Source organism: Lampetra fluviatilis, chromosome 6, assembly GCF_964198595.1.
Source record: "Lampetra fluviatilis chromosome 6, kcLamFluv1.1, whole genome shotgun sequence".
Taxonomy (NCBI): domain Eukaryota; kingdom Metazoa; phylum Chordata; class Hyperoartia; order Petromyzontiformes; family Petromyzontidae; genus Lampetra; species Lampetra fluviatilis.
Genome location: NC_136280.1, coordinates 7,429,394 through 7,450,746, shown reverse-complemented (window position 1 = coordinate 7,450,746; position 21,353 = coordinate 7,429,394). Strand labels below are relative to the sequence as shown.

Genomic DNA, 21,353 nt, shown 5'->3' with positions numbered 1-21,353 from the left:
ATATATACACACAAACACACGTTATTAAAATAATATTTGTCATTTAAAATACAGTTCCTGACATGTGCTAAATCCGACGACTTGAACATAATCAAACGTATTGAGAAAACGAATAACATTGTTTTAATTTAAAACACCACCCAGGAATTTTGAAACCAAATACAAATTCAATAAGATAAAACGAAAACAAACGTTTCCAGAGCCTTACTTGAGATTTTTCGCCTTTTGGGAGTCCATTCCTGGGCAATCCACTCATGTGACTTTGCCACCAACATGCATACCTCCCCCATACATTCGCTGTACAAGACCATTGTTTACAGTAAACTATTCCAAGCAGCAGGAAAACTTGCTAAACATCGGTCGATTGAGTATAAATCGTCACTAAGCTAAGGTTTTTTTTCCCCGTCATCATATCCAAAAAAATGCTGAACACATTCTTTTTATTTTAACTGCAGCGACAACCTCGCCACCAGTAGCACTCAATGCAAGTACCCCGATTTACAACGAGCAATTTCTGCGTGTGAAACAACGTAACGCTTGTCCGAGGAATAAAATAATCACAATTAACAAACTACTCTCTTATAAGCCACCGATTCAGAACGTGGCTGAACGTAGCATCTAATAGACCTAAGAAGAGCTATAACGCAACGGGCATTTCCTTCACTGCCACCCCCGCCTTCCTGTCCATCTCTTTTATACTCGCTCGGCAACACGTGATGTCACAATTCCATGAATGGGAGGGGTTGAACGCAAGTGCCGTTTCAGCCAGTAACAAAACACAAACAAACCCAAGCTTCTGACCACCACCACCCACCCAGGCAGCCAGCCCACTCCGCAAGCCACCCCCTATGACCCTCTGCGCATCACGTGAAGACACAGACGACAACTATGAAGCACTCCCCCCTGTTTTGATGAAGGCTGGTGCAAGTCACACAACAACCATCATCCCCGTAAAGCCTGCAGCAGACTGGGGCAAGTGCTGTGAGCGAGCTCCTACGAAGGCCCGGCACGGCACACTAAGGGGTGGTCAACACCACGCCCGGCCGCCTTTGTCTCCCCAGTAGCGATGTTTGCACACCACACCGTGTACTAATTTTGAGGCCGAGTCGGCCTAGAGGAGGCCAAGGAACCGTTCAGGTAGCCGTCATTGGCGTCGACCGTGAGTGGGAATCGAACTTAGGTTCGTAGCACGTGCCCGCTAACCACTACGCCACCGCTCCCCAGTCACACAAACTCAAACACACACAGAGCTCTCCGCTAATAAACTACGGAGCTGATACTATATGATAGGTAAGGTGTAATAAATAAATTTAGATTTGGTCTAAAATTGCAAATACCTATGCATATCGAACAATAACGTATTGTCATAACCGTTACACATACATCACTTCAGCTCGCGAGAAGATAATTACCCTTGCGATGTTTACTTTGAGTGCTCAAACCTCTCCTACGCACCAGTGTATAGCGAACTGACCACATTGATTTTCAAAAAGTGAAAACTTTTTTGTAACACAGAGGAATGCCAACTTGGGAATTCAGAATCAGCTCCTCAATTAAGTTGGTTAATCAACTCCTAACACCCTCATGTAAATCTGGGTAATCTTGGGGACATCACATTCTGGCTAAAAGGCCTGTCTGAGCATTCTGGCAAACACGGAGACACAATGGCCAGTGGGAATGGATTAATTAGCTGAAGGGTGGAAGAAGTAGCTCAGCAATTAGCGCACTGCACTCCAAGCCCGACCACGGAAGTTCAATTCCCCTGCAATGGCTAAGAGCAGTGGCGTGGGGATATCTGAACCAGAGGTCACAACCGGGTACCCGATACCCGTACCCTACCCGTTACCCGGCTACCCGTACCCGGCCGGGGACGGGTACGGGTAGCCGTTTGCGACCCTGGTGCGGCCGGGTACGGGTACGGGTAGGCCGTGAATCACTGGTGAGTAACCGTTTGTCACTCATTTCGGGTAGGGTACGGGTAGGGAACGGGTACCCTTACCTGGTCTGGGTACCCATTTGCGACCCTGGTGCGGCCGGGTACGGGTAAGGAATCAAAACCCGTTTGCGACCTCTGATCTGAACTGGCCTGGGTGCCTCCTCCACCACCAACTTGCACAGATGAAATGTGAAGTCGGATCAGAAACAACCCTAATACATGGGGGGGGAGCTTCCATATAGCCACAATGTTGACAAAGGACTCAACATGAGAGATATGTTAATCAGGAATTAATTATTAAGTTGTTACAGCTTGACACGACAACGGGGGGGGGGGGGGGGTGAAGAAGGGAGTTGGGGGAGGGTTATGCGTTTGTATGTAGAAATTATTCGCACTGTATGTAGCCAAACTTGATTTGGAAGCTTTCGTGACTGCAGGAATTACTCTTTGGTTCTTTCGGTAAAGTCACGTAGAGAGAAAATAAATTAAAGAATAGAATACGACGTTTCGATTGCAACACAAGCAACCGTTATCAGGTGTGTCTCCGTGTTGTCTCTCTCTGCTTGTGTGTCTGTCTGTGTGTCTCCGTGTCTGTGTTTTGTCTCTCTCTCAAATTTAGTTCTACCTGATGACGGTTGCTTGTGTTGCAATCGAAACGTCGTACTCTATTATTTTATTAATTTTCTTTCTATGCAGCCAACCGTGCTAATCGAAGGTGCGGGGGCGAAGGACAACCAACTAAATACAAAAAAACAATTCTAGGAAACGAGTGTGCAATCTAGATTTAAAAGCGCATAACTCCGGTGGCTTCCTAATATTGGAAGGAAGAGCGTTCCAGACGGCCGCAGAGGCGCATCTGAAAGCACGCGTTACAGTGACCCGTCTCTGTTCTCGAGGAGCTGTGTGAGCAGATGTTGAAGCTTTGAGAGTCAGTGAGAGGAGGAGTAGTAGTCTTGGGTGAGACCAGATGTGGTGGTGTCTGCTGTGAAGATGCTGTGAAGATGCTGCAGAGTGGTGTGACATCACTGGGTCTACACCTGGGTGGATGGAGGCTGTGATGGAAATCGCGGCAAGAGTTCTCATCATACAAAGTTGCACACAACTGTTGTTATAAAATATACATTTAAAGTTGGGCCAATTGTATGAGCATCGTCTTGTAGGCTCTGCTAAGGCATGAAACAATGCAAGTGTATCGAGACTAGGGCGGTTAAACAAACCCTGAATGCCGTACAGTGCAGGTAAAATAACCCAGTTTGTGAGAAACATTTGTAGTTTGGATTCAATTGTTTCCACAGCAGATGTCTCGACGTCCCGTCGCCCCCACCCGGCCACCCGTCACAACTCGGGCCCCCCCATTTCCTCTTTCTCAACACGTCTTCTTTCCAAAACACCACATTTCTACAAAGATGCCAGCGTTCAAAATACTCCACGCGATCTTAACTACGCTTCCACGGACACTCAACAAAGTCTGTTATTCAGTCTCTTGCTTAAACTTTTTAAACAAAACACTTATCGGAGCCATCTAGAAATGTAAAGTGTAGGTATGGACTAAGTAAAGGTGCATCCCCGCGTTGTTCATTCCAATGCTGGCAAAATAGTGGTGGCTTATACTGTTGTGACGAGTACAAATGAGAACTAAACCAGTCCATGGTTGTCTTTCCCTGCATCGCGGCTGCTGTCAGCCGGTCACATTTTCTTAAATGATACTTTGATGGTGATTTTAGGCAAGGGGACCACAATGCACTTCTTCTGGAAATGCTGATGGGGTGTTTATGCATATGCACAAATTGTTGTGTGCTTTTTGCACTTTTTCGTTTTGTTTGAAATGTACGCTTTTCCAGCCTGCAATATGATTCTGTTCTGGTGGGGGTCTTTCTCGCCATTTACATATTTGATCAATGCGCAATCGCAGGGAGGTAGATAAAAGCTGGTCTTCAACAACACAACGCGAGGCACAGATGGCACGAGCAAATACTGTAGATAACCAAAAAAAGAGTAATATAAATATAATGCGTCAATGTTGTGTCTCAACTCCAGTACAGCGCAAGAGAACACATTTCAAACACCATTATTTTAACATTACGCCTCAGTGAACAGATCCCGTGCAAGGATGAAGCCAATGAGCATTCTTTGTTCCCTTGCAAAGAAAAGAGTCGCTTCAAATTAATCCCGAGTACATTTAATCATGGGTGAAAAATAAATAATCGTGGGTGGAAAAGGCACGGATTTCACGCAACAATAAGCAAAGATAGAACTGCAGGCCATTTGCTTAAAACAACAACAGTACACAGCCAGCAAACCTTAAACAAAACACACGCAGCAATTAAATTCTTGCATTTAACATTACACGATTGACAACTGTTTTTTTATACGACCTAACCAAAAATAATCCCAATTATGAATAATGAAATTGTTCATGAAAGCCTAAACATAAAATTAACAGTACATATTATTTAATCTATTCGCTAAGTGAATTTCATACAAACGTTTATTATTTTGTAACGAGGTAAATGGCGGGCAGCCAAACTTTTCATCACCTTTCACGTTTGAGATTATTCAAATTATATTTAAAGACAGACAACATTTATTACGCGTGCCCAATTATGCAAGAACCCACGGAAGTTCGTGTACTCTGCATTAAGGATATTGAACATTGCGAGGTTAAGATCGTTTTTGATTCGATAGTAGAATAAATACTTATTCAAGAACACTGATGCATGCACGAGTTGTACCGTATGTACATACCATACCAACCTTCAAAATCATGGTTTAATAATTTAAATAAAATTAAATACTTTGTCATGAAAGGTGAAACTGGGCCAAACTTTCAAGTTACACATTTTAAATGAGAATGTTTATAAAAAATATTGTTGACGTGAATATTTGTTCCAGATAAACATATAAATTAATGAATAATAACAATAATAAGCATTTCTGTCCCATTAAATTTTTAAATATATAATTTATATAATAATACTTGTTACGTAACCTACACACTCCAAATAGCGTCGCTTTGGCTAACTCTGTGTGTTAACACATTAAATATTATTTTTAAAAGTTCACCAACATTTTTGTTAAATTATTAGATCCTAGAACGTATAAAAGGAGGTATTAAACATTGTAGGAATGAATACACATGTAACCCAATCCCTATAACACCTTGACCATAAGGCATTTTAACCAAACACCACGTTCTGTGCTACCCACATTTTGACTCCTAACAACGACAGACATAAATTTCGAATTTAAAGTTTTCGTGACTGCAGGGATTCATATTCTTGGTTCTTTCGGTAAAGTCACGTAGAAGGGAAATTATAAAATAATAAAAATAAAACAATAAAATTCTCACGACGTTTCGATTGCAACACAAGCAATCATCATCAGGTGTGAAAACCACAGCAAGAAAATTGACAGTCATGTTGTAAACTTCATACAACGCCTTTTAAAACACTATTTCAACGCTATTTACTTCCAACGTTAATTGTGTAAGTATGCTCAACATGCGGGCAACTGCATGTTAATAAAGAACTTTATAATTACAAACTGACAAAAAAGGGCAACACTAGAGATACTTCACAAACAAAGTGGGTAGTATGTTCAGTGGAAGCACATTTTTTTTCTTCTCTCAACTCTAAACCCGTGTGACTTGCGGAACACGTGGCCCGGTTCGGGAATCGCCAGTGATCACAGCCGGGGGTTGTTTACAAGCAAGCTGGCGCAAAAAAAAAAATCTGTCCTGAAGAGTTCAAGTACCACAGTGGAATACCCGCACAGACCCCAGTCTTTTTCGATTTAAAGCTTTCGTGACTGCAGGGATTCATCTTCTTGGTTCTTTCGGTAAAGTCACGTAGAATGGAAATAATAAAATAATAAAAATAAAACATAATAAAATAATTCTCACGACGTTTCGGCCACAACGCAAACAGCCGTCCTCAGGTGGAGAGCAGGTCTGTCGAGTAGACAGTCTGAATTCAGACTGTCTGTCGAGTAGACTTTACCGAAAGAACCAAGAAGATAGACCCCAGTCTGCCAAGCAAAAGCACTTTGCGTTATTTCTCATCTATTGCTGATGCAAGTATTAGAGGCAACCTTTTGTGGCCTGGACATGAGCTCCAGCGCATATAAAGGATCATTATAAAAGTGTAGAGGGTTCTTACGATTTAGCGGGTTACACAGGCCAGATGTAATCTTTCTCCGCTTGTTCATTAATGAAAGGAAAGGGTACACAAAAGAACCTGTTGTGTCAAGTGTGTCCCAGAGTTGAATGTTCCACTGCTATTATACAAAACACAAAAGCACAGGAGGTATGAAAATGGTGCTGCAGTCAGCTCTTTTACAACTTACCCCCCTTAAGTTAGCTTCTTCATAATCACAGCATGTATAATTATACCGAGTATTCTTTTCGTGCACAAAGACAATGTGTATAAAAAACATTCCAACATGCTGGACTTCTAAAAGCTTTTCAGTCGGGGTCTTGGCAACAATAAGATTACACTTTTACAAGCTACCATCAGCCTTCTTCTGTCCACTGCTGGATGAAGAAGGCCTTTCCAAAGTTGCTGTGATGGCAGCATCCATATCGCAAGTGACACGAGCTCATTGCACTATGTCCATGGTGACCATCCTGTTTGGGCATGCCCACTCCTTAAGACTGCCATTCTGTCATCAGTCCTGTGCATCTGCTATCATGCCTTTTAGCAATGTCCTACTCAAGCCCACTTCACTCTTCTAAAGTCAAGGTGTTCTATACTTTGCGATTTGTCCTCCGAGCCACGTGTCAACTCTTTCTGCCTCTCATTGCAACACCCAGCGTGCATTTCTTCAAGATTGTTTGAGTACGTTTCAGCTTTTGTTCCATGTTCTTTGTCAGATTACACGGTTTCAATCCACACATCATGGCACGTAATGTAAACTGACAGAAAACGTTCTTCTTTAAGGACACTGGTACGCCGCTTTTTATTGCCGAATATTTTTTCTTCACAAAAATGCTCCAACGTCTTCTCGCTCGACTCTTGATTTCACCATTTTAACTTGTCAACTTACAGTAATTGCCCGAGATATACGTGCTCTGATGTGCTTCCTTTATACTCTTCCACAGCCAACTAATTGTACTTGATTTGAGTTTCGCTCCTCAATCTTTATCCACAATTATTTGCATTGTTTGTGAAGTGTTTTGTGCCTCACATGTACACGTAGTTCGCCAACATTGGTTGCGATTATGTTGTGAGCAAAATCTGAGATGGCTAATACTTCCACCCCTTCCATGTAGTACTTTTACAGGGTGTACTTACAAAATAATAAACGTGCCTCAATTTAATCTTAAAATTAGTTTGAAACGTTTGTATTATTTAAAATGGGGGCGGGGGGAGGGGATTAAACAGATTGATTATTAATTCCGTACAGCATGGATTAAAAAGTTGGTCGACTGTAGGTTTTTTTTTGTCTCCATTACCTGCATGTTTGCTTCGCCGGTGACTGGCTCGTGGTGATGTAGATCCATTTCCACGCGGTAGAAAGAGCGCTGCTCCCTTCACCGTAAAGAAGCTCTCGCTCAGGCTGAAATTCACAAAAGCACAAACATGCACGTGTCAGGATTTACACAATAAGTTATTTGCAAGGAGGACTTAATGTACTCTAGAATAGGGAACTCGGAGGGGGCAAGTTGGGTTACGATAGCATCGTTTCAATATCCTTCTCGTGCAAAAGTATTGTGCCATTTTTGACGTAGTCGACTTGTGTCGGGATACAACTTACTCCACGTGTAAAACAAACTAAAATATACAATAATGACACTTACGGATTTAGATGTATCTGCCACAATTTAAATAAGTGAGAATTTAAAATGGGCACAATTATTTAAGATCGTTAAAAAAATGTGATGATCGTTTAATAAAAAAACGACTAAGATTTAACGTGGTTTCAAGGGCATCCGTACACGTAAAGGAGCCCGACTTTTGTATGATAAAGTTGTAGCAAATTTTTAAATGGAGTACATTTTTTTAAATAATGTGAATTAATGTGCACACACAAATGTTTACGTTATGTTCATGTGCCCACTAGTATTGCAGGAGCTGGCTATAAAGAGATGTAAGGATCAATAAGGGTACCTCTTACACCTGTTAAAAGATTAAGTTAAAAGTGAAGTCTACAGGGAAAGCACCATCAAGAGGGTGTTTACCTAATGACTGCGGGGTTATCTCAGAGCTCCAAGCAAAAAAAAACCCCTAGTGAGGCCACAACCACCTCTGCCTGGCCACTTGGCAAATATCAAGCTTCAGCCAGCGATGATAAATCTTTGCAAATGACACGCACACATCCTGTAGAATGTCGAGACTAAACGTATCCAAAACAACTAATATCTTACATCTTACTAGGTTAGCTATTATACAAGTACCATGCAACACTGGAAGAGGTTTCAATATTGTACAGTTCACGATAGCTTAACAGGCCGAAGTATTGATTGCTTTGAGTCTTTGAGAAGCTCAAATATCACGAGAGTTGGTTTACATTCACAATGCACGTCATCAGCAATGACATGACAATTGTAAGCTATGCTCATAGTTAACTAATCGGAAGATTAAAACAAATCCTTTCGAGTGATTCTGCTGTCACAATTCCGTGGCAAGATTAAAACGCAATAAATAATAATTATTTATAATTATTACCTTATGCAATGCAGCAAACAGTAAACGTAGCCCCTTTTGTGGAAGCAGGGGTCATGTGAATACACAATGTATGCGAATCGGAAAAATCGATCATTACAAGCCCGATTCAATACCTTCATCCTGAGCATTGGAATATATTTTAATCGATTAATCGATGCATCACTACAGCCAGTGCCTAATGAACCACACAGCACCAAAACATGTTTCCTTTAGAATTGTGCAATCACAATAAACATTTCACATCGAAGGCATCGCAAAGCAAATGTTGAAGCGAGTTACTAGACAACTCCTAAACAGGCACACACAGTCCTTCACAGGGTACCACAACTCAACTCGCCAGTGATTGAGTAATCTTTTTTCCAAAGCAATGGAAACAAATACCAGTACGCAGTACATCCAGTACAAGTGCCAGTATTTCTGCCACTCATACGGACACTTATATAAGGCCAAAAGCATGGCGTTAAAATGACCAATACACTCTTAGCACAAGTCGATTCATACCAAAAAAGTGAAAGCGTTGTCCCCCACTCAAGCCAGTGTGAGATGGTAACCATTTCTTGTTTAAAATCCAAAGCCAGAGGTGGAAATTCCACATTCCTATGGTGGTATCGAAACAAAGAAAGTCAGTCCCTTGTCTATCAAATGATAAATGAAGTCCTTCCCATGCCGTGCCAGTCACGGGGTTGTAGAACCATACTTCACCATGCTGGTCATTGCGGGTTGGTGAAGGCGGGGGGGGGAGCCCAGGCAGGTTCGGCCATCACTCGCCACTGACGATGACCGTATCCGGAAATCAAACTCTGATCACTGAGCTTGGACCTGAGTGCTCTAAGCCACTGCACCGTCGCTCATGGTGGCGAGGATCTCTCAGAGGTCAGCAACCAAAATAGCAAGAGATATTTTTTTTCGAATTCAGTAAAAAAACTTTCAATATCAACAGCCGCAGCAATTCATGTGAATTACAAGACGGCCCTTAATAAATGACGTCACGAAGCGGTCCTTAAAGGGCGACATGGTTGCCGACCCCTGATGTATCCATAATATAAACATCGCAAAAGCACTCTTGACTTTCAACATTGGTACTTATTCAATAGATCCTGAAGGGTAAGAGGACTCAATTGAAACCCACCAACAAATTGAACTTGTGACCTCCTAATTACAAGCTGTACACTCTGATAAACAACATCACAGAGCCACATACAGCCCCATATATTGCAAGTACTATTCACCTGAATAGCTTTCATCAACGAAAAGGCAATCAATTGTTTTCACGCATAACAACTTATAATCAGGTTGCTTCACGAAAATTACCAAGTCAATTCAATGGCTAAGCAAATCAATGAAATTGCCGAGTCAACGCTGGGGGAAAAAAAACTGCACGGAACCACTAATTTTACAGCACTGTCACTTTAATAAAGCCCTTCAAAGACATAGGCGTCCGCTTAGGAGCAAAGTATACAACACTGTGCTGAACCATAGTTGAGAATGACAGACGATATACATCTCTACACAGGTCAGACACAGACACTTATAAACATTCATTATGCCAAGCTTTACTGGGAACCCGCCACAGCAGTGAGTGACCCACAACCAGACTATATATATGCACCATCTAAAACTGGCCTAGCAACACACCAATAATAGAAGTCTCTGGTCCTTTTTGGCAACACAAAATTGCAGAATGTTAATTCAGACTTGATTTCTCTCTTAATCCACCTGTGGCATTTTTTTAGTTTTTCTCCCCAATTTTTCCCCAATCGCACAATCGTGTTAAGAGACATTCCATCGAGAACTCTCAAAGAGCAGTGGATTACCCTGTGTCAGACGACGGCCTGCAGAAGTTTATATAATCACAGTGTTTCTTGGGGACCGCGATGAGAACACCAACTCATTGGATTTGAGAACCCATTTTAATGGGCATCTGCGTCGACATCCAGCAGTGGCAGGTCACCTCAACTGTTGGGATATTCTATTAGTCGCGAGCATAAAAAGTGATAATTTTGAAAATGCCTTAGAATTTAATATGAAATGTACCATTCTGATTCTCTGAAGAGATCGAATCGAGTATAATTAGGTTAATCAGTTGGGCTTGGGGAAATGAATGACGGAAGGGATAATAGTATCATCTGAAATATCAGGAAATGCAACAAATGTGTCACGTTAAATGAGCCACAATACCTTGCTGATGTCGTCAAGAAGCTAAACCATCACTCGGATTCCGGTCATCCTCGCAGTGGCTTTTGGGTAGCCATCAAACAAAGACGGTCGCCGCATCGCGCACTTTCAGATGTGCTTCTGTGGCCCTCTGGAGATGCTAGAGCTTTGCACTTTTAAATTCAGATTGAAAGCTCATTTCATTGTAACTGCTTTGTTTAAATCTTGACTTAAAGCTTGATTAATTATTACAAGTCCAATTTAGCCAAAGTTCATGTTGATTAGCACGGTTGGCTACGTACGGTGTGAAAGAAGTTCAACATATATACATACACTGCATAATGTGTAAAATGATGCTGCGTGATACAGTAGTATGGGAAAGCACAAGGTACAATGCCACATTATTCTAACAACATTGCTTTAAACATTTATGCAATTACAGCAGCTGAAAATTTTGTCATTAAAGCAAGACACCTCGTCATTGACAAGTAACTCAAAACTAATATCACAGAGCTGAATATTAAAGTGCATGTGTGAGCCTGAAGCAAAACATGAACCAAAAGTCAGCAGAAAAGTTAATGCAATGACCAGCTCACCTAAGTTTCAAGTGTCACAAGAGACAGAGTGGTTTCGCACTCGAACGAGCATGGGGCGGACACTGACCTTCTGTACCCAGCGTTAAGCCAGTTGTGGAAAGGCTACATTCCTATGGTGGCGGCGAGTATATCCTACAAGACAACATCTGTGTAAGCGGTGCCAAGGTGACGAGATGTTAACTACCTTGCTAGGTATGCAGGAGGTCGTGGGTTCGATTCCGACCCTGACGCCCGTTGTATATTTGGAGTTTGCATGTTCTCTCTCCCCGTGGTAGCGTGGCTTTTTCTCCGGGTCCTACGGTTTTTCCTTCAGCATTGAGAAGAATGCGTTTAGAGTATTTGGCTGCTATAAATGTCAACATAAGCCAGAGGTGGGACAAAGTCATTGTTATGCAAGTCCAAGTCGAGTCGCAAGTCATCAAATTCATGACTCGAGTCTGACTCGAGTCCAAGTCACATGACTCGAGTCCACATCTCATAGGTGGGACAAAGTCATTGTTATGCAAGTCCAAGTCGAGTCGCAAGTCATCAAATTCATGACTCGAGTCTGACTCGAGTCCAAGTCACATGACTCGAGTCCACACCTCTGACATAAGCCACTTCGTTGAGCTATGATTTGTGGCTAGGTCGTTTCAGAAAACGAGCTATATCGCTCAGTGAGCCTTACCTGGTTATATAAAAATTTGTTTAATTCTAGATTTGAAGTTTTCGTGACTGCAAGGATCCATACTCTTTGGTTTTTTCTGGTAAAGTCACGAAGGTGAAAACAAAATAAAATAAAAATAAAACAACTAAATTAAATCACGACGTTTCGGAAGCAACACAAGCATCCGTCACCAGGTGTGACTGCTCCAGCAAAATTACCGAAAAAACCAAAGAGTCAAAATTTGTTTAGTTTAGTAGTTTAATTTTCGATTTAAAGCTTTCGTGACTGCAGTGATTCATCTTCTTGGTTCTTTCGGTAAAGTCACGTAGAAGGGAAGTCGTGAAAATTATTTTATTATGTTTTATTTTTATTCTTTTATTACTACCCTTCTACGTGACTTTACCGAAAGAACCAAGAAGATTTAGTAGTTTAGTTTAGGGAATGTTATTCAATGTCAACTGTTAACTATCTTAAGTTCCAGGATTACTAAAACTAGATTCACCGTAAAGAACTGGTCAGTATTCGTAGTCTTACATTTTTTGAAGAGCTACAATTTCATATACAGCAGTTGTCCTTGGGCATGAGTCAATATGGTCTTGTATACAGTCCCCTCCTTGTCTCGGAAACAATGGCATGCTAGTTTGTGTCCTTATGACTGCCACCATTGAAAGTGAGCTGCATTGCTCAGCAACAGCAGAGATGCCTTAAAAAAAGTTGAGTGTGCTCAATTGTGTATTTAAAAGATGTAATAGCATTCTTTACATGACTTGGCCAATGTCTGAAAATATCACGGACAAGTTTTCCAATGAAGTGTCCTAGTCGTGTCCACATATTTAAAATCCTTCCCCTGCAACGAATGGGCCTTTGCATTTTACGTCCAGGCTCCATCGAAGTCGAATGGTACAGTATTACACAAAAAAGATCCCCCGTATAGCCTTAACAGACTGTAGGGGCAAGTGCTGTTAGCGAGCACCTATGAAGGCCAGCACAGCACACGAGGGGGTGGGTAGCCAACACCACGCTCGACCACCTTTGTCTCCCCAGTGGCGATGTCCACACATCGCACCAAGTACTCATTTGTGGCCGAGTCGACCTAGGGGAGGCCCAGGACCGGTTCAGAAAATCGCCACTGGTGTTGGCCGTGAGCGGGAATCGAACCGGGGTCGCCAGGTTCGTAGCGCAGCGCGCCCACCGCTACACTACCGCTCCCCACAGTATTACACATGTACAGTGTCACACACACACACACATGTACATCTACACAATTTACAGTACGAAGTCAATTACTGTACTTGACCAGCAAATGGACTTGACTAATCAGCCAGGTATGCATAGGTACGCACAAAGGAACGTATAACACAGTGGAGTTCGTTTCCACTCTTTATAAGGGAAGGCTCACCAAGCTGACAGTGCCAGCATACCCCCCTTCCTTGGCTGCCTAAATATAGGGAAGGGATGATCTGTGTGGCATAGCTGGAGGGCTTACCCTTCCAACGAGATCGCATAAGCTCAGCAGTAGGCATGCTAATTGAACAGTAATAACTGTACTTTATTGTAGTCATGAAGCTGACTCTCGTACCTGTACATGTAAAGAGCATTTCTGTAAATCCACAGCTGGATGAGGGGCCTCCCCACACCATGCCAATCATGGTGGTGGTGGTGGTGGGGGTTATTTGACTATACTCCTTCACGCTGGTCCGTGTGGTTTGGTGAAAGTGCGGTGGAGTGCAGAAGCGTGGATTTCGCCGCAATGCCATCTACCGCCCACAAAGCCTCCTACTATTACTACACCTGTCTTTCAGGCATGGTAGTCACCCATCCAGGCGATGTCCAGCCTCCATCCACCCTGCCTATCATCCCAGCTCGGACGGGATCGGTACATTCTGGGTGATCTGTGCTTTAAATGAACAAAAGAAAAATACAAGTCTGTAAATGCTTTCGCTGGTCTGTCAGAAAGGGAAAACTAGATCGAACTCACTGAACACACAATTGAGAAGTGAAAACATAACATCGTAGGAATGTTTTCAAATTGGAAAGGTAATCGTCTACAGGTTTGCAGGAAAGCAGGCGCACATTCAATAGACGTTTCAAAAGAGGTCCAACCAGCTACTAATCCTGTACGGCTGGTTTTTATACGACAGTAAAAACGATCCATGCTTGTAAAATCCATCGTCAGCTCTGAAATACTGTATCGGTGGAACTCATAAAAAAAACAAAAAACGGGGAGGGAGAGAGAAAGAAAAATGTATGACAATACTTCACTAAAATCTAATCTTATTTTGGGGAAATTGGATTTTCACGTTTCCTGCACTAGATAAACGGTGACAACTGTTTCAGGTGAAATGAGGTAAAAAAAAACACACGACATACACTACATTTCAGTAAATAAATTAAGCAGGTGATTCACCCTGGATGATTCCTGCAGAAAGCACAATTATTCCGTGGGGGATTCCCACGTAAAAACCTCCATTCATCGTAATGAGATTCTTACCGGGAATTCTGCCAATGAAGACCCATTCAATATGTCATTCTAGCATGATTCCATTACAAATATCACCCATCTATCTTCAGCTATGATTAGGTTAGCTAGCAAAGCATCGCTGATTCCAGCTTGACAGAATTATTAGGACGAGTGATTCCAGATGGCCAGAATCGGCTGGTATCAGGATCACTATCAGCTGGCCGGTATCGCTAATTAAGCGTGATACGTAAAGAATGAGCCACGTTTCCAATGGAGATGCCATGACAACGGCCGCAAGTGCCCTTGCTCTTTGCCTGTTTGCCACACCGGGCGACACAAAGGGTTCCACACCGCCCCTCCACCACCACCACACCTCTCCACATTTCCACAATTCTGCCAGGCCCATGATCCAATTAGGAATTATTTCATCCGAGAATCAAATCATGATTCCTGGCTAGGAACGATGGGAATATCCCAACTCTAGTCAGGACCTCGCCAATGTGGGCCCAGTGAACGCTGTAATACTTTTGGAATGTTTCGTGCCAATTGTTCCATCATGTATTAATTATAAACTCAAATTTACAATTATACGACAGTGTCCTTATATTTCAGAAATGTATTTTTATTCATTTAAAACGTTAAGCAGTGCAGCATCAGAGGTCGGTTACATGGAAACTGTAGAACACAATGTGAACATGAGTATAATACATAGGATAATTGAAAACCCCTTTTTTTCGAAGGCAATGATCAATACAATTGATGATCTATTTAATACAATACAAGGTTTTTAAAACAAACAAATGAGGCCTCCATTCTATCAATGCAGAATCATTGCGCTTTTTCAATAAACGCGTTAAATTAATCGACCCTACAGGACTGCAGTTTTAAGCAGGTTTAGAAAAGTTTTCAGCTCTATCTCTGTCCACCATCGGTTCACACTGGTGGAGAGACCACAATCCACATTTTTATTCCTATCTCTCACAAAAAAGTCACAATAAAGTAACAAAATTTACCAAGGCTCTATTACAACAGACATCTCAATGGAAACTTGCAAAGTGCAACGACTAATTTGCTTTAATGTATGCAATGGTTTCTCCCTGGAATATCATAACAACTCTGATTGAAAACACACGCAACAAAAATCGTGCTCTCGTTTGCTTTTAGGACCAAAAGTCCAACGAGTCATTGGCTGATTTGAAGCAGGACAAATCATGCAGCAGCAATAATTTGTTCTAAAGTTTTTCTCTCTCTCTATTTAATCCCAAAGGGGCATTGTGCTCGCGATGTGGTTACGGCACAATAGAGTCAGCTATTTAGAATCCTGTTTTTTTCAACTAAAGCTCTTTCCTGTCCAGACTGCAAAAAAGCCACTGTATGCTGATAAGATGTTCATCTGTTGGACGCGAACTACGCACAACACTCTTGTTGTTTGCGTTGCTTTCAGGCTCAGAACATTGAGAACTTTTGATGGGAAAAAAAGATGTATTCAACGACCAATGCCTATTACATAAAATAAAAAATCGCATTGCATGTCACACATGCAGTTAACCGCAAGCCTCAGCGTAAAAAAGTTTTCTGTGGGCTCGCGTAAACAGGAACTACTGTGTCTTACATTTGGAGATTGGTGAACTTTTATCCGTGAATGCGTTTCAGTTTTAAAGACAAGCTATGCCCACTTAAACGGTTCAATATAAATAGTAAAAATGCAGCCATGTATATAGCGAAGTAAAACTAAATGTTTCATGTACTCTTTACACATTTGCTCTGATGAAACCTCATCATTATTATGATTAAACAGACTGTCCAGCCTTGAGATAACTATGTAAAGCAGGTCCCCTAACAGTGCTTACATAAGAACCATTAACACTACTCAGATGAGTGAGCATTCTATTGGGAAAAAAAACAATGCCATACTAAGTCACGCATCTCCATATTCCATCATTTGTTTGGAATATACAGCAGTGTACTTATGACATTACAACAACAACAGTAATACATTAATAATCCTGGGTTTGTATTATGTAAGAATTTTTTTTTTTGGGGGGGGGGGAATAGAAAAATAATCTTTACTCCCAGCGAGTAACTAACTGTACCATAAGGGTTATGGTGTGATTTTTGTGCACTCCACTGCATGCACATTCAGGGCATAGTTCCTACCAACAGTCCCGAGAGGGTACGGGTGAGAAAGCCACTGCTGTGGAGGAGTCGTGCTTCCAACACGCAAAGACTGCGTCATTGCATGTTCCCCTTGCGACCGCCCAATGCCCTCTGGCACTCCTGGGACAACAAAAAAAACCCCGCACATAATGACGAAAGCACTTGCTCGCTGTGCATCAGTTTTCGCAATTCTGCCAGCAGTGGATGTCTACAGACTGCAGCTGCTGTGATCTTGCCCAATACGCATGGATAGGCAAGCACAGGGAGGGTCACAGTTCAGACCAAATCTCTCCCCTATCTGCATCATCAGAAGACATTCTTTACAATGTTAAAAAGCACAAGAATACAATGAATAATTGCTCAGCTAACTTCGTGCCAAACGTGAACTAACGTATGTGAAACTACCATCACAAGCGTACTAAATATTTAACGGTAGATTTTTTTTTGGTACCATCCTGTTTGAAGCCGCGGTACTGCCCGAGTTGCTTTTAATGCTCTGCACGTCAACAATCGGCACACGACGTCAGTACTTACGGTTGGTTAACGTCACTCTGCACGATGATGGAGTTATCCTGGAAGTACGGCAGCATGCCCAACAAACTGTCGCAGGGCAACGATGGGCCTGACACTGAGACTGAGGAAGGCATGATAGTCCCCTTGTCCCCGTCCTCTGCACAGAGGACCATAATGCGTGCACGCAAACTCCGCTGTCTGCTGGCGAATGAAAGAGACCCTAAGCACACGTAGCCCTTCCGCTAGTCAAACGGGCCATCAGCATCCCGTTTGGTGGCCTGGCATACAAATGTGTTCCATTCGGACGCTTGACGAGTAATTTAATTTCCTCCTCTTCGTCGATCTAAATCCACTTGAAACAAATTGTAATGCTGCAAAACCAAACTAAATATACAGGCAGATTGATTTACTTTTGTTTGAAAAAAATGCTCGTGTTCAGTAATGAATTGAAGATCTGCTCTGATTAAAAAGAAAACTAAACAACGTTGAAAAACAACCAGCAAAGCAGACGTTTAAAAGCTAAAATTGTTTAAATTATAAAACAAACTTGATTTGACGCTTTCGTGACTGCAGGAATTACTCTTTGGTTCTTTCGGTAAAGTCACGTAGACAGAAAAGGCATAATTATTTAATTAATTATAAAACAATCAGCCTATATTGACCTATATAAACTGATTCAAGACGACGTTGAAAGAGTTCTAAACAGCATGCATACGGATTTTATATCATCAATAATTCTGAGAAACCTTCATTGTCACGAACACAGCACGCAAGCCATATAACGTTCAAAGACTTGTTAAAACAAAATCTCAAAAGCGAACTTACAGTTTCATCAACCCTGGTACCATTGTATTACTGATTGCAGCCTATGGACCATGGCCCACTAGGATTGCAGTACTTGGGCCAGCCAGTAATGCATGTGGCTCACTCTGGACCTGCCTTCCTCAGTCGGCGGCGTCAAAGCAACTGAGCAGAGAGCTTCCTGCTCCACAGCCTCAAAATATCCAGCGAGCAGCATGTGGTGGCATGCTCAAGGGGGCGGGCTGGGGGGAAGGTCCCATTAGGGGGACTCTGGATGGTCCAACAAACTATAAAATACACACTTCCAATGTCAACTTATTCCACATAATGGGAAACTACAATGTAATCCAGTTGGTGAAGTGGCTCTTTAATGGGGTTTTTTCCCCCCTGAACCTAATATATCCTTTTGCCAGAAAGTGTGTACTGTATATAAAGGTTAAATATTTTTTTATCTTAAATACTGTGCTGTGTAGTATTTAGAAATGTAACGATGTCAACTAGTTTCAAGAAGATTGAAAATATTTCTACAAAGCATATATTTTGTAATTCAAAAAAGACTTATAATTATTTGTGAAATGACTCAAATGTGAACTTTTAAAACTTTCCAGAACTAATACATAAATAACATAAGAATGCGATCTTGTTAAGAAGATAACTTTACAGATCTACAAAAATAAAAAATAAGTAAACAAATGTTTCAGAGCTATAGGCTCATTTGCAAAATTATATGCGCTTAGAGATTATAGATAAACATCTGCAATGAAGCGATAGGCTACAGAAAAAGCTAAATTATTGATGAGGAATTGTCGCCGTATTATCCGTGATCAAAACCCTTATTATCCACAACTAATACCTATGACAATTGCCAAGACTATGAATGTTGTGCAGCATTCAGAATTTAGTGATGCGGTGGTTATGCCACTGTACTACAACACCAGAGTCGGTGAAGATATCCACATCTTTATCATTGTCTTCAGCCATCATCCATATCATCTTCATCCTCATTTCTATCATAAGCAAGTGTTACGGATGACAGAATGAATGTAATGCCCGTTTACGATTTATTCCTCTTATTCGTGATAATCGCTGGTTCAGTGGAAAAAGAGAATTGTTATGGGTGTGACGAGACCTGATACTGCAGACATAAAGAATTGTCGGTGAGACAGCCACAGATGAATCAATCAACATGTTTATATAAAAGGTGAGATCCCATTGAGACTCACCGATAGGAGTGTCACTGCATTTGAAGAAAATGTTATCTTCGTACATGACAAACTGGATTAAGTATTTGTCTTGAAAGCAGAAAAAAATAACCATTTGTTCAATTTGTGAGCAATGCATTACTGGTTCCTAAAAGTAGCAGAAATTATTTCGTAAGACAATTGCACGTGGCTCCAGAATATGCCTACATTGTGGAAGCTAAGGTTGATCCACCCAGATCTCATCAGAAGACGACAGCTTTAATTAAACCCCTTTGCTGTATTAGCAAACAAAAAAACAAGCTTATACCAGCTTGAGAAATCGAATTCATTCCAGATACCCCAATTCTGAAGCAATTCCTACACCCAAGAAATATAAGCCTTGACAGCACAACTTCAATGCACGTTTGCGCGCAGACGCTACATATATGGGACGTACAGGAGAACTTCCTAAACATAGCACAAGCTTCACTGCCCACTACAGTAATTCAGTTTTTTGCTGTGGTTGTCCCACCTGATGACGGAAGCTTGTGTTGCTTCCAAAACGTCGTGATTTAATTTAGTTATTTTCATTTTTTTTTCTTTTCACCTACGTGACTTTACCGAAAGAACCAAAGAGTATGGATCCTTGCAGTCACGAAAACTTCAAATCTAGAATAGCACAAGCTTCACTGCACCTTAGGATGTACAGTACACTCGTCAATTCCACACTGCTGGATCTTCATTTGCAGGCCCGTGACACGTTCATGGTGGCCAGACGTGTACGGGCAAATTGTGCAGGTTTGGATAGAGGAGAGGCAACAATGTTAAACTTAAATCAACATTAGGCGTCTTTCTGTGTGTGCCTCTAAATGTGTGTGTATGTCTCTTGGTGTGGTGTTGCTCTGGTTGTCCCTCTGGGCTGCCCAAAACATCTTTCCCTGTGTGTCTTCTCTGTGTATGTACCTTGTGTCTGTTCGAGTCCTTTTCCTCTGTTTTACGTTGGTGTGTTCAGCCCAGAAGATTAACACGAAAAATTTAGCAGTCTTTTGAAATACGTGGTCAACCAGGTTAGTGTCTTAACTGTGTTGTTGGCCGACTGGTTTGCATCGCATTTTGTTTCTAAGGTTTGTTGAGTTCTCGTCTCCCATCTTCTTTCTGTATTTGCCTCCATGCAGTTTGCCGTTCTCTATGTGCTATGTACGTGGTGTCCCCCGTGTGTTCCCTCGCGATGTGTTTTACCCCATTTCCACCTGATGATGAGCGCTTGTGTTGCGTTCGAAACGTCGTGATTTATTTTAATTTACTTAAATTTTATTTTATTTCTACATACGTGACTTTACCGGGAAAAAACAATGAGTATTAAAATGTTGTGTCCCCGCAGACATCCATTGGTCTCGGTTAAAGGGTGAAAACCATTAATTATTTGTAGTGTATAAAACGCATCGTTTCATATCTATTGTTAATCTTGGGATAAATGCAAGAATGAACATTTTCCGTAAAAATGCATGTGTTGTAGGTAATAGGTTAACGTCAGCCCTGTAGCCAGTGGAGGCACGATCATTCACTACATTGTTTAAAAAAACACATTCTTCAAATTAATCGTAGTTGGGGCGACCAAATCATTATACCTTTATTAATTTGGAGTAAAAGTCACATAAATCAACCATCAAATATCAACAATCGAAGCTGCCACTGCATATAGAAATATTTGTTGGCTATAAAGTAGAGTTTTGCCAACCTGAGATATATCCCATTCACATGACTGGTAATTGCCCACATAATGTCAATGATAATTAACAGTGGAAGATATTTTGACAAAATCTATTGGGGGCTACTCCCAAACTGGGGCGCATCTGGAAATCCCACGGTGACTCATTTGCCTAAACACTGGGTGTGGTGCAAAAAGTCCTTCTGGGCCCATGCAAGGACAGGCTTTCATAAAGGAGTTAACCCACGTTACTAGCAATTTTATAGAACCTCACCCGAGCTCCAGCGAAACACCAGCTGTGAGTGTCAATCAGTTAGGTGCTGCTTCCTCGCCAAACAAGGCCACACGCTAAGCCACAAGCCAACGTCCTTAGTAGGTTAACTTGAAGGACCATTATGTGCCTTGCTTATTAGGCGTGCGGCGGTGCAGCGATTCGTCTATTAAAAGCCATTATTATGCTTTCACAACGTATGCTCTGCGTATGCTAATGAGGGGGGAGTAGTGGCACAGTGATCAGAGCACTTCTCTATGGACC

The 21,353-nt window shown here is 41.7% G+C and overlaps 1 protein-coding gene across 5 annotated transcripts in view; it reads right to left on the bottom strand.

Moving 5' to 3' along the window:
* LOC144933107 (protein phosphatase Slingshot homolog 2-like) overlaps positions 1-21,353 on the bottom strand; it is a 60,558-nt gene that overhangs the window by 18,816 nt on the left and 20,389 nt on the right. For 2 of the 5 annotated variants that reach the window (XM_078857646.1, XM_078857649.1), the window contains one exon: positions 7,389-7,492. In XM_078857646.1, coding sequence (XP_078713772.1) covers positions 7,389-7,492 — 104 coding nt within the window. Of the gene's footprint in view, positions 1-208; positions 1,072-7,388; positions 7,493-17,149; positions 17,327-17,953; positions 18,101-21,353 lie in introns of those variants that run through there. The other 3 variants (XM_078857644.1, XM_078857647.1, XM_078857648.1) reach the window with 3 other exon arrangements.